General features: G+C 38.4%; 1 protein-coding gene across 5 annotated transcripts in view; it reads left to right on the forward strand.

The window, feature by feature from the left end:
• NCKAP5 (NCK associated protein 5) overlaps window positions 1–14,558 on the forward strand; it is a 970,844-nt gene that overhangs the window by 770,564 nt on the left and 185,722 nt on the right. For all 5 annotated transcript variants that reach the window (XM_064382824.1, XM_064382825.1, XM_064382828.1 and 2 more), the window contains 2 exons: window positions 3,581–3,619; window positions 11,340–11,459. In XM_064382824.1, coding sequence (XP_064238894.1) covers window positions 3,581–3,619; window positions 11,340–11,459 — 159 coding nt within the window. The remainder of the gene's footprint in view (window positions 1–3,580; window positions 3,620–11,339; window positions 11,460–14,558) is intronic.

Below are 14,558 nucleotides of genomic sequence, written 5' to 3' on the forward strand. Positions count from 1 at the left end.
ATTGGCTCCCTTTCTGAATAAACTCCTTAGTGTGGCTTCTTATTCAGCTTCAGGGACTGTTTTGCAATAAAATAACAGACAACTCCACAGCCCCAGCTTTTCCTCCCTCTGCTTGCCCACTTCCAGGAGAGTACATGGAAGAATCACAACCTCTGGAAGTTGTTCAGAGACAAAGAGTGAAGTTTTGTATGGGTCGAAGATCAGCTATGTGTTAGAGGAGCTAGGTTGTCTGAGAGGATTCTTACTGAGAAGCAAACACACCAAATGTACTCAGGCACTCTCCTTGGCATTCCTGTCTCACCTGCTGCCCTGCTCCATCCCCTAGGAGAAAAGGGAAGTGGCCTCCAGGGAAAGCCTAAGGGAGGCTATACTACAAGCTAGTGGCTTAAGGATTGCCAGCTTTACTCTTCCAGTGTGGCTCAAGTCCCTTGCAGCCTAGCCCAGCTGCTGCCCTTTCCCTGGAGAGGAAAGCTGGCAGATGACATTGGAAGTGATTTGTTCTCACTAGCTGGCCCTATGGATGTGTGATTATTTGCAACCCAAATGCTTAGAGCATAATGCTAGGTTGAGGGCAAGGGTGCATTCCAGGTATTATCTTCTGAGTCTAGTAGAGGTTGCAGGCACCAGCTCCAAGCAGCTATCCTATTTATGCATCAGGGAAGTTAGCTATTAAACGCAGTAACAAAACCTAGGACACTGTCATTTTAGCCAGTATGGAGGAAAGCATCCGTATAATCTGCCTGCTCTTTTTCAAAGAACCATTGAGTCCTTCTGGGTAATATAACCTCATGTCAGTAGGTAAAGAAATAAGGCGTTCATGTATCTTTGTTCAGTTTTCAAGTGGAGCAAACAATTTTCCAAAGTACATGCCAGAAGGAACTGTGTTAGATATAGAGTCTCTAGGCCTATAGGGCAACTGCTTAGATTGCGAGATATAACATATTTCCTCCTGTGGGCTGTTAGAGTTAGGATATTAGTCCGTGTCTCCTGTTAAATCACAGATAGAGCTATTTTATGTGACCACTGTTACCAGAATGGTTTCAGTGAGAGACCAGTTGGGAGAAAGAAAAGAAAATATTGATATTGGGCAGTTTTATGAGAATGTAAATCAAATCCAAAGTTTGAGATCCAAAAGAAGTAAGTTATTTACGGCATAAATTAACTTTGGTACCTTGTTCCTGATTCAACCTGCTTGAATGGTTCAACCCTTCTCTTTTGTTTTGTCTTATTTGCCAACAAAAAAAAAGATGATACATAGTTTGATTTCTCAGTTACTTATGAATTGGAATGAATGCTATAAAAATGACTTTCACTATTATACTATTGGTCAATTTGTGTGGGTTGAATAACATTTATCACTGTTGTGATCACGTGCAGATAAAGTGATAAAGGGACAATACTGCATCAGTTAATGAAAGTATGGCTTATTTTGGTCTACGGTAGTTCTTGGGTACACTTCTGTAACTTGTGCTTCTCTCAAAAAGATACCTAAGAACACTTTTTTTTTTTAAACCATAGTTTTATTGAAGAGCCTTTCTTGTTTATTCATTGTCTCAATGTAACTTTAAAAAGACTTCTGATGGGAAAAAAAAATCCTTCTTGTGCATATAATTTAACTAATCAATTACAGATCATCTCATTTTAGTCATTTACGGCTTGTGGTGTGAATGTCTTCTAACCAAAAGTTGGTAACAGCCTGTGTTTTAATTTTCTATGAGACTTACTGGTAGCCAGCTTTCGTGAAGGATGTACTGTTTGTCAATATTGAGTCAAAAAACAATTAAGCTCCGTGGAAACATTCTTACTATAACCTGTTCCACTATACTAGAGAGAGGAAGAGGCACAAATAGTTGAGCATCTCCAAAAATAATGTGTTACCAAGAGAAAAATAACAGGAAAGTGTCCCTCAGTCTCCAGTTGAATGTGAGAATTACCATGATTAGGTGTTTGTCACACTGGGTTATAATTGTGTTTTTGCCAACTCGCTAGCAGGTGTGAGTCTTTGAAGTCAAGGATCGTGGTCCAATCACCTAGCTTTGCAATTAGATACTCAGAAAATTTATATTGGATCAGTGAGAGAAGAAATGAATGAAACAGAGTGTCTTATATCTAGGATGTTTAATTATTCTGATTTAGTCTTTCATGCTGTCAATTTCAGTCATCATATTAAATGTTTACAGTTTATGTGTTGGCCAAAAAATACCACCCACTTCACCTGTCCACCTTAATATTGTCAACAGTCGCCATATGGCATAGCTTCAAGGTAATAGTGACGTTTAGTAGGTAATTCTATGCAAAGTATTTTGAAATCTGCAGCTGAAGAAGAAATCCTAGCCACAAAGGCATATGGTAATAATCAATGGTTACCTGGAGAAAACCCCAGAAACCTGAAATACCAGGAACACATGTTACCGGTTTTAAATGTGGTCCTTAGCTGGAATTGTGTTATATGCCCACTCTTAAACCGATCACTAGAATTGCCAAGATTGGTTTAGATTAATCAAGTTTCATAGCCTTGGGCTGAGGAGGGATTTAGGTTCTTCTGCAGTCCCAAGCTGCCTGATACTTGAAGAAAATGAGGTCCCTGAAAATATTACTAAGAATTATATTTGATTGTTTACTGGAAGAACCTCAAAATAACAGTGACTACCTTATTTCTCTCACATAGAAGTTTGGCAGACAATGCAGCTCCATAACATCATCAGGACCAAGCTTGTCCTGTTTCTCTGTCCAAATATACTTAATATGTGACTTTTGTTGTCAGGGTAGCTGCTGAAGTTCTAGCCATTACTGTACTTCCATTCCTAGTCTGGAAGAGGATGCAGGGTGAGCCTCCTTCTTCTTTGAGACTTCCTGTAAACCCAAGAAAATAATCTGCTTATGTCTATTGGCCAGAATTTTGTCACATGGGGACACTTAGTTACAAGAGTGGCTGGGAAATACAGTTGAATGTGCCCAGCCCCAATACATCAGGTTTGTTACTCAGGAAGAAGGAAAAAAAATAGATGCTGGAGTAAACAGCTACCAGATTCTGTTACAGGTAGCAACAACAAAGGGGTGGCATGAGAGAAAACACTGACGATGAAAGCAGGACATATAGGAAACGATGAGTTGTCCCTATTCTTGACCATTCAACCTATCTCTCTTACAAGTAATGTTAAGCAGTGAAATAGGCAGCAAAGGAATAGGAAGGAGAGGCAAAGGGCATTGTAAATCAGCGAAATGTAGAAACTGTGTACAGATAATTAGACTGTGTTTTGCACTCTATCATTTTTTAGCCTTCTTGGAGTATATGAAGGGATATCATTTTTCCAAATATGGAAATGTGAAAGTCAAGGTATGAATGATCTCTTAAGTGTAACCATCTTAATTAGCCACAAGGTCACCTTTGGAGAAAGCAAAATATTACCTAGAAGGATAGGCTTATTATGAAAAGAATCAGATCTCTGGATGTAGAGGAAAGAAGTAAATGAGGAGCTAATTAGCTACAATAAGCTGTGAGAAACTTATTGGTAAATTAGAGTTGGTGCATATAAAGTCTCATTATTATAAATGACAACTTTTTCTTTATTTTTTAAAGGTAGCCAACCAAGTTGTTCAAGCTCTGCTTACTCAAAAGGTAGGTCTCTTTCTGGCTTTATTCTTTTCAAGGCACTTATGCAACTATATTGTAACTCACATTGTTAGGCTAGAAAATTGTGATTGATAGATGCAATACTTTTGTATTTATTCGCTTAGTGAAAATTGTATGTGTTTTAGATAGCATATGAGGTAACATCAGTGGCCAATGGAATTGTATAAAAAATTCAAACCTTCAGTAAAGTAATAGACTTTTGAAGATGAAAGATTTTTCATGTACCCAGATGAGTAGCAAACCCATGGTTTTTATTTAGTAAATACAAACTTCCCATATGTTGTGAATTCTCTCAATATGTATAAAATGACTATCTTCTTTTGGACAGCATTAACAGAAATCTAAAATTCAGCAAGAGATCTTCAAAGTTAGGGAAGTTATTTAATTTTGCTAGTTCCTCTTCTGTAATATGGGAATAACAGTTCCCACCTTCTGGAACTGCTGTGGTGATCCTACAAAAGGGAGCATGTAGAAACAGTTACTACAGTAGTATGTGGTACATATAAAATAATGGTAACTACTGTGCCGAAATTTCCATACCTGTGCATTTGCTGCCTTGTCATTCTGCCTTCAGACAACATAATATCACATCTAAGATCTAGCTAAGCACGGACAGTAAATGCAGGTCAATTTTGTCCAACTTTGGCTGTTTCAGTGAATTATACGGAATGTTTTCCATCTCTTGACATGATGTTTCTGAGAAGCTAAGTTTTAGTTCCCTCAGATTTTGTTTACTTTGATTTCTGTCTGTGAAATAGATACTTCTTCTCCAAAAGAAACTTTTAGATCCTGCACCATATTCAGGATGATGTGACAAATGGCAGCAAAATAATTTATGCCATTTTGATTTTTTTAATTAAAAATAATTTTATTAGCAGTTGACTGCTTCTCACGGAAATGCTTAAATGAATATTCTTTATAATTTATATGATATAGGGCATTTTGGTAAATTATTTTTCTAGACTTTCTTCCCTACTACTTCTATCAAAATGTCACAGTTCCATCTACAAATAATTTTAACTGCTTTCAGTTTTATACTAACATGCATAAATGAAGAGATTTGAGTATATTTATGTAGAGCTAGAATTAGGTTCCATTGTGAGCAACAGAGATCCGTAATGGAGTGGCTTAAATAAGCTAAAATGTTAGTTATTTCTCACATATAAACCAACAGGTAGGCAATACAGGACTGGAATGGTAGCTCTGCTCCATAAAGCCCATGGGGTCCCTAGCTTCCATCTCTGTATTTCATGGAATGTGGCCCCATTTTCAAGGTCACTTCATGGTTCAAGAAGACTATGCTAGCTCCAGTCATTACATCCATACATTCCAGCCATCAGGAAGGGGAAAAATAGCTGAGGAATATGAAGAGGATAAAGGGCATACAGCAACTGTCTTTTAAAGAACACAGCCAAAAGCTTTCATACATTACATACCTCTCCTTGAACAGACCATAGTCACACAACCACACCTAACAAATCCAGCAAAGAAGTCTTTGTTCTGGGTGTGTGCCTGGCTGAAATTACTGTGGAAGACAGTGAGAAATAGATATTGGAGAACAAATTGTAATTGCTGCCACAACATTTTTAAATGCTTTTTCTTTTTCTAAGGCTTTAATTTCTCAGTTGTTTTTCTCCTGTTGGAAACTCTATGCTGACTTAGTTACAAACCTGAGCAATGAAGGAAGTGCTGTTGCAGCTCTGTGTACAACTGTTGAAAGAATCCCACGCCTGCTTTTGTTAATGTTGCCTCAGGAAAGAGCAAGGAAGCCGTCTGGTACAATAAAAAGGAAAATGGGACCCTTTAGGTCAGCCACAGAGAAATAGCTACACAAATCCAAGTAATAACTAGTAAACAGATAAATCTACCTTGGTACAGTTAAGCAGTGAGACTCAGAAAGACGTGCTACTGTGAGATAGCTTACCTCAGGGACGCTATGAGGCAGAAAGAGATGCTGGGGGCTTTTGGAGATTCCAGAAGAATCATGTTCTGCTGAAATGTGTGCCTCCAGTTTTTATGGGGACTGTAAAATGGCTGTAAAAAGACTAAAATTTCTTTTTAATTAAGAGCACGTTCTAGAATATACAATGTACTCCAAATGCAGATGAGAAAACTAATTTCAAAAAAGAATGTAGCTAGCAAAGACAAAACAGAAAAAGTCTTGAGTGATTTATCCAAGTCACCAGAAGATCCTTGAGGTGAAATTATAGGCATTACTGTGCAGTTTTAGAGTATGTCATTAGTTATGACACAAAGGCAAATCCACTCTGGCTTCAGCTCTTCACTGGGCAACCAGAAATGCATTTTTCATGGCATATCATGAATTGGCCCAGACAAGCATCCTGAAGTAACAGAGTCTACTGATATGATAGAAAAAAAATTATTTCCATGAACTTAGCAGTTTCTGTTCAGTGTGCCTAGTCAAGTAATTCCGTTTATCTCAAAAACCTGTGGATTCCCTTAAGCGAACAGACTGTACCCCTTTAGAACAATAATACAAAAGTGACCATATTAAACACCAACTTCCTTCCTTTGATGCCTCCAAATCATGGGTCCAAGTCTACAAGCGAAATCAATAATTCAAGTTAAACTACTATTTTTATCTGAAATATATTTTATCTTTATTATGTATGAAGTTTTGGAAGTGTCCTTTAAAAGACACCTCCTGAATGCCCTTCATCCTCTTCATATACCTCAGCTTTTTTTTTTTTTTTTTACACTTGCAGAAAATGTAACTCGCCTAGGTTCTTCAGTGTTTGGGGTTTTTGTTTTTTGTTTTATTTTGTTTTGCCATTAAGCAAAATATGGAAGAAAGGCATATTCTCTGCAATTATTTTCATTCATATCAACAATCTCAGGTTTATCTGCATGTTCTTTGGAGGAACCACATATTTCTATGGTGTGTTTTCTTCACCGTCATGGAATAAAGCTGGGTATGGTGGAATCCAGCCACTCAGGCAGAAGCAGAAAACAATTTTATAGCTTGTAGCTGAGAAAACTCGCAATTCCTACCTATTTCCCTTGTAGAGGGGCAATTGAATCGTCTGTGTCCACTTCTCTAGCCGTGGTCTGTATGGTATCAGGTGCCTGTTTATATTTAGCAGGAATTTACAGGCCATCACACCCCACGTGCAGCACTTTAAATGCACAAAGTTGTTTTGTTCTCAAGGCAGCCCTCTGAGATAGGACTAAAAAAATAATTTGCTCATCATTTCAATTGACAGGCAGTGGCAGGGCCCCTGCTTTGACTGTGGCTGTGGTAATGGGCTCAATTGACTTTAGTTACACAAACTGTTTAGCCATCACCCTTAATAAAAGTGGTTTAATCTGAAGGCCTTTAGGGTGGAGACTTGCAGTATTCATTTTGCCACAGGACTCACTACTTCCTGTGCAATATCCCGGTGCAGTCACACTTTTACGTCACCTGTCTTGCCTTTTAGTTATTTGATGTGGAAGCCCTGGGTCAGTCTGAGATGTGACCAGCCTTTTCCAAAAGTGGCTTTTCCTTTTACAAAAGTCTCAGCATTTGGGGCACAGATAGGGATGTATCTGTGAAAACTACCAGGAAGGGGTGTGACAAAAGAGGCTGGTAGTTTTGGTGGCCATTAAGTTTCAGGGAGGGAACAAGGTGGCACTTGAAAAGTCATCCCATGAAGCTAGTGAGAGATACAGTCTTTTGAACAAAAGCTCAGTTTTGTGCAGTGCCTTGGTTTACAGATGAGGAAACAGACCTAATCAGAAGCAATCACTTCTTCAATATCCTGTGGACAATGCGGACTAGAGCCCCGGCCCTCTAAGCCCCAATTCCATGTATTCCCATGACGGACACTGCCTCTGAAATAGGTATACCACTATCACTTCATTTTTACATGATAAAATCAGATTTAAATAGTTTTCAATGACACACAAGTGATCATGTTAGCATATGTCCTGCTTCTAAGCAATCAGCATTTTAAAAAATGTACTTCAGCCTAGAGCTGATAAGGATTTTACTCTTCAGTGCGTAAAGTAACTGTACTCCTATAGGTAGTATATAGCAGTGGGTCCAGAATCATCTTTAGCCCAAGCACAGGGGGTATTGATCAAGATTACAGTGTGTGGATCCCCTGGGAAATTATGGTTTGGGATCATTAAGATGCATAGGAGCCCATTAGACCAGTGTATCACATTGCTCAGCTGTAATCCCTCCAGTCTCTGTTTCCAATTGGTAGTAACATGAATAGTGTAAGGAAAACAGGTCTGGGCATTTTCTTGACCCCAAACACCACTGTACCTTTTTTTTTTACATGATATGAAATGTAGTCGAATCTTCGGCATTATTCCTCCATGATAAATATTTATGTTATGCCCCCTTTTTCTTATCTGAAGACACAACCTTATGTTTTTAGTGAAGTTCTTTTCTGGAGACCTGATACATGCCACAGAAGTCATAGAAAAAAAAAAAAACGGTTGTGAGAAAGGACACATGCTACAGCCTCTCCTTGAGCCATGATCCCAGACTATGGCACCTACCCAGAGGAGAGCTGTTTTGTTTGTAAAGCCTTCCTTGGGGAGGCTGTTCTAGGTCTTGCCTCTGAACTGGTGGGGTCAGAGTAGCTGCTCTTGCATCCAGCCTAAATGTATCATGCAGTTATGTGTTCCTTTATGTCAGTGTGCTCCTGTTGTGAGCACAGAGGAAGCTAAGACAGCCAACTGCCCCCTTCGCCCAGGTACCACAACAGTGGTCAGAGAAACAGTTGTTTCTCTCTATATATTCGTTCTGGTTGTGTTTATGCATGTGTACATAGACACACGAGTGTTTTTGTTTACAGTTTCTTGGGAAGGTAACTGTCTGGCATAAGTTACTGGTAATCCACAGCTTGTCTGAAGAAAGTAAGAATATTGAAAACAATGCAAGTAATTCTTTTCTATCTACAGATTTTCAGACCAACTCATTTCTGTCTGTCGATGGCCATGAGATCAGTGTCACATCCCTAAAGCCTCTGTCTCCCCCGCTGCTGTGTGCTGAGCTGGATGTGCCAATAGTGATGAACAGAGAGTTCTCAGGGTCGATAAATTGTGTTCCCACTAATGAACGTTTACCATACCTTAAGTAATAGTAATGGCCTTTTAAATTCAGTACTTGTATAAAGACTCTCTGTAAAGCATATTGATTTTTTGCATTCATTCTTTCTATTTTATTTTTCCCCATCTGAAGAACTCTTTCAAGGTGTTCTCAGTGTTGCTGCTAAAAATTGTGGTTGCAGTTGCTTTCAGGTCCCCCAGTTTTTTTGGTTTTTTTTGCATATCCACTGTATGCTTCCGTTTTCATATCCCTACATTGCAAATGAGGATGATTGTGTTTTCCCGCCCAATAGGTACTATTAATATTTATCTGCCTCACAGTCAAGTTTTATTAATTACTTAATTAGCAGTACTAAAAACAATTAGTGTTTGGGAGCAGAGAGTGTTATATACATGCTAAGAACAAAAATCAATGTGAGACACAGACAGAGGTTGAATTCTAAAGAAAGAAAGCAAGTTTCATCTTTTTTTTTGAGACAGGGATTTTTTGAGATTCTGTCATACAGGGTGGAGTACAGTGGTGCCATCTGGGCTCATTGCAATCTCTGCCACCCGGGTTCAAGCGATTCTTGTGCATCAGTTTCCCGAGTAGCTGGGACTACAGGCGTGCAGCACCACACCTGACTAACTTTTGTATTTTTGGTAAAGATGGGGTTTTGCCATGTTGGCCAGGCTGAAGTTTCACCTTTTAATTTGAGCAGTGAGTGGGTCGCCACAGTGGCCTCTGCCAAATGACATGTGTGTTCATGAGTATGAAATGCACACTCCTGATCCTGCCCTGCTGGATTTTGCACTCTTGCATGTCATTCTGAACATGACATTTCTTTTCTCTGCTCTCCATTTGTAGGCACTGATCAGTTGAAAACACCCTATACATAAGCTTTACCCATTTAACTAAACAATGCAAGGAGAGTTGAAACTGCAGTGGACCATACATTAGCCTGTTTCTTTGCCCCCTTTAAATATAATTAATACTACTGGATAAGATGATGCATGCTCATCAAGCCTCAGAGAAGGCTTTACTAGTGAGATCTAGCTTCGCCATTAGGTTGATACAAGGTTCTGAACAGGCCCAGGCACCTCTGTGACTCCTGTTTAGATCCTAAGCACCAGAACTGTGGCCTGGGCTCCCCCTTGCTAACAGAGCCATCAGCCCAATAGCTGCCCCATGTCAGAATACATAAATCTTTGAAACAGAAGTGTTGAGAAACTTAAATGCTCTTTATCACACCAATCACTAGAGAATAGAATTTGCCATCATCATCCCATTTAGCAAAATAATTGCAAGCACTTATTAAGTTCCTACTATATGTGGCATTGTGCTAGGTATGGAATAAAAACAATGTAAGAGCAATATGCTTGTGTGGTTATTTCAGTATCATCTTGTTCTTGCCTTGTTAAAAAAAGCATGTCCTGTAATTGACAAGTCTAGAGCACAAATGAGAAAATGAATGCAGAGTAATATACCCTAAACGTCACAGAAGAGGCATTAAGGGCTGATGGGAGTTCAGAAAATGGAGCCGGTTTTGAGGGATGCCAGGTAAAATGTCAGAGAGGTGATAAAGTTTGAACTGGACTTCAATCAAAGAGCCAAATGTGGCTGAAAGAAGAAAGTGGATAAGAAGGAAAAGTAGTAGCGGAAGGAAAAGAGAAGAAGGTAGAAGGAATGCAAAGAGCTTGAGAGAATGACATGCCAGACCTTTGTTCTCTGCTTGGTGAGAACAGAAGACTTTTTTTTTTTTTTTTTTTTAAACATCAGGAAGTAGTGAAAGATAGTTTGAAATGTAGAAAAGGGTCAGCTTTTGAAGAACCTTGAATGTGGGCTTTATTCTACCGGGTCTGTCTTGAATCCCATCAAAGAAGGCATAGATATTTAAGTACCATAAGTACTTTTATAGCAGACAGTTTGGAAGGCAGTTCTTATACCTCAGCTTCCTCCGTGAGCTGGGGAAAAGGTCTCTGTGGTGTTTGAACTATTCAAAAAAGCTGTTCCAAACAGATGCCAGAATGAGCTTAGTGTGCTTCCTCCCCAGCACCAAGACCAGAAAGCCCCAGAGGATATGGAAATCCATGAGTTCAGAGGATGAGCAAGTTGCAAGTGGCCTTTTAAAAGCCATCTCTTTCAAGTTATTTCTCTCCCACTAAATGCACCACTGACTCTATTAGCCCCAGCGCTGAGAATTTCAACTTGTTTTCACAAATGACAACGAAAAACTCCGTCAGAAATGATAGCTTCTTTAGCTCATCAAATCTCTATTCACTGCAGAAACGTTGCTGTCCTTGTGGTTTGTGCTCTGTGATCGCTTTTATAAAGACAGTGAAAAGGCAAAGTATATAGGTGGAAACTTAAATTGACTTTATATCGCTAAGATTTACTGTCTTCAAAAATAGCATGCTAGATTAATGCATTTCTGATTTCAAGGTGCTTTTTTAAAAAAACAATTGGTCTTCCTTGTACATAATAATTCTATCAGACAATGGTCTGTGGAAGAAAACGTTATATGTGATTTATTTCTGGAGGCTTTGAAGAATGAAAATACTGTTTTTTACTAATGCATGTGAGATATATAGAATATGGTTATAATATGCAAAGACGTCCTTTAGTTATAGACTTTCTCCTCCTTCGATGTGTTTGTTGTAGGATCTAAGGGAGGAATGTGTGAAGCTGAAAACAAGAGTGTTTGATTTGGAACAGCAGAATCGAACACTAAGCATCCTATTCCAACAGCGAGTCAGACCAACTTCTGATCTGCTCCTCCAGGTATGTGTTTATCTGGAAAATAATCTTTGCTACTGAAATGCTATTGACAGGAAGTTACTTAAGTTTGGAAGTTGGCAACATCTTCATGAGCAAGGCATATTGTATCAGAATCCCAATTCTTTCCTCTCTCAAGAGATGTCATTAAATTTGAATGTGTCTTAAGTTCTTGACTTTAAAGCTACGTGCAGATAAGGAAATGCACTCACAAAGAATAAACAGGTAAAAGGGACAATCAGAAGATGTTCTGTAGTAAACTAAATGGAACCATGGAAAAGAGTTAGGAAATAATTGATTGCTTTGGGGACCAGCATTAGTAATCTTGCATACTGTGATAAGCAAGGAAGGATTTTATTTAATGCCAAAGCATATTTCTTTATTTCAAACTCTTTATAATCAAAAACACATGTGGGGTTTGTTTTTCTTTCAAATATCTCTCTAGGCAGAGTTCCTTCTTGTAACAGAACGCCTCCTGTTTCTATCTCAGTATTTTTACAAGTTATCTTTTTCTAAGTGCTCTCACTGAACTATTTTTTTTTACTTGCCTTCATAACATGGAAAGCTGTGGAAAGGCAAGCCATTTGAATCGATTTGAAGCTGTTCCGACAAAACACTAGAGAATATGTCCCCCTGCAGGGAAACACATGAATGGGTAGAGGGGTCTGGAGGGCTGACCTTTGCTGTTTCCAATCTTTGTGATCCTATTAATGTGTATATTTGCTCAAACAAGCTCCCATGAGCTTTGCCCCAAGCCCTTCTGAGGCTAATCTGTCAAAGGCTGCATTGAGGTTTCACAGGGGCAGTGTGCAATGTACAAAGGGCAGCCCACTGCGTGGTCTGATTGGCTAAGAGGAAGGTCCTTCTCCAGCCTCTGGTCATCTTGGACTATACTGTCCAGCACTGTAACCACTAGCCATGTAGGGCTATTTAAATTTAAATTTTAAAATTTTAAATTAAAATTAAGTTCCTATGTCCAACTAGCCACATTTCAAGTCATCAAAAGTCACATGTGGCCAGGGACTACCTTAGTTGGACAGCACACATGGAGAACATTTTCATCATTGTGGAAAGCTCTATGGGACAATATTTTTCCAAATGATCCAGACTGTGTGGCTAATTTACCCTCTGAATTTTGGCATAAAAATCTTAGGACTCCTCAGAGAAATAATAGGAAATTGTAATTCACTTCAGAGAAAGAAAAATGTTTGGTAAGCTGAACATCAAAATGTAATTTGCCCCCCAAATTAAAATAAAACAGCTCTCTGAATTATAAAATAGATCTCATCTCCTAAATTAATTTCCTCTCTGCCATTTATGTTTGAACATAATTCATAATTTATGACTCAAAAATTGTGTGGGGTGGGAGGGAAGTCATCTATCTCTATTCTGTTTTCTGTTCCTGACCACCATAAATATTTGTCATAGGGGATCTTGCATTTATGAAAAGTTGCATTTCTTTTGCAATCTCATAATCAAGATTCAATATTAGAATTGCCTTTAAAAGCTGTTGCATGTTCATGATTTTTTTCTGTTTTGCCTGTTGTAACTTGAGGCTTTTTTGAAGTAGGGTTTAAGGCTCTACAGACCATGTTTATGAATTATGATCACTTATTTGCATGGTAAACACATGTGCTATGGATATATAAGGTTTTTGTTGGCTGTCACAAATTTCTTAAATTCATACCCAAAGATCAGCGGATGATGTGTATGCTAACAACAGAAATCAGTGTTTATTCATTAGGTGTTTTCAGCCAACATATTTCATATTTCTCCCTAAATAGTACTCCCTTCCAGAAGCCATTCTAATTTTAAAAATATTTTGAAAGATGAGCTGTTAATAGTTATGTGAAAAATGATGATATAAAGTGTGATACCTGCCCCCTTTACATCTTGGAGCTCATAATTACAGACAGAGGACATCACTGGCTTTTCAGATGGTGTGTTAATTATTTCACTCATAACTTTTCATTTTCTGATAGTACTTTTGGGTTTAAGTGAGAAACAAAATATATACAGTGGTGCTAAAATACAAACATTCTAAACTTGTTTTACACCTATGGATGCTTACTCATGTGTTAAGTGAAATAATGAACAAATAATAATTCATTGTTCTGGAAAGTTATTTCACATAAACCTATGAGAGGTCTATGCTCTCACTTCTTCTTTTGAAGTTTTCCTGGCTTACATGAATGTTGAGGTCCTATGCAGTCATGTGTTCCAGCCCAGTATGTCTGAGAAGATGGTAGATGCAGGCAGCAAATCCACCAGTGTGCCCCCACTCTCAAATATTGTAGGCACTATAGGGGCTGCCCATGGCCTACGGGTTCATTACAGCAGATTTATAAGTAGTTTGTTGCACTTCTTAGAAGGCTCCATTAGTTATTATCTGCTGAATACAGCCTAATGATTCTCTCATTCCAAAGCTACTACCTGAACAGAAATACAGAAAGAAGAGTTATGAACACGCTGTGATTTGGGTAGACAGATTATAAATAGTAGAAAGGAAAATAACTTATAAGAAACAGCCAATTCTTTGTTCCTTAAATATACAGAATAACAGGTTATATGGATATCACTTAGTCAATTCTTCTATGGGAGAAACAGAAAGGGAGTGCTCTGGGGATTAGTTGACAGATTCTAGTAAACCCTCAAAGGGAGCTAGGTCTGTGATGGAAATAAGAAAGACCTAAGCTGAAAATTAAAATCTTAAGATTGACCACAAACTTCTCTACTGATTTCAGTTTCTAGACTGATTTCTCTGGGACTATGGGTGACAATAAATCAGATTAAGAAGACCCACCCAATAATAAAATCAACATTGGAACTAAATTCTAAGGAATTGAGATGGCAGGATAGCAAACAAAATCCAAAAGTAATGGTTCTTACAGGGACTGGAATCTCTAACTAAGCTCATTTGAACCTACTTGTACAGATTCACTGATGCTCACCATTTCCTCTTGTAAATCACAGGGAACAATATTCTCAACCTAATGACTGTTGGCAGCTAGTGAAGCTTTCTACCAGGTGCACATATTTCTCTTACCAGTTAAGCTGAACTCTCGCCAAGAATGAGTTATTTTTGTAACTCAGTAGGTCTGCTAC

Source organism: Aotus nancymaae, unplaced genomic scaffold (genome assembly GCF_030222135.1).
Source record: "Aotus nancymaae isolate 86718 unplaced genomic scaffold, 86718_ANA_hifiasm-v0.15.2.pri h1tg000029l, whole genome shotgun sequence".
In the NCBI taxonomy this organism is placed as follows: Eukaryota; Metazoa; Chordata; class Mammalia; order Primates; family Aotidae; genus Aotus; species Aotus nancymaae.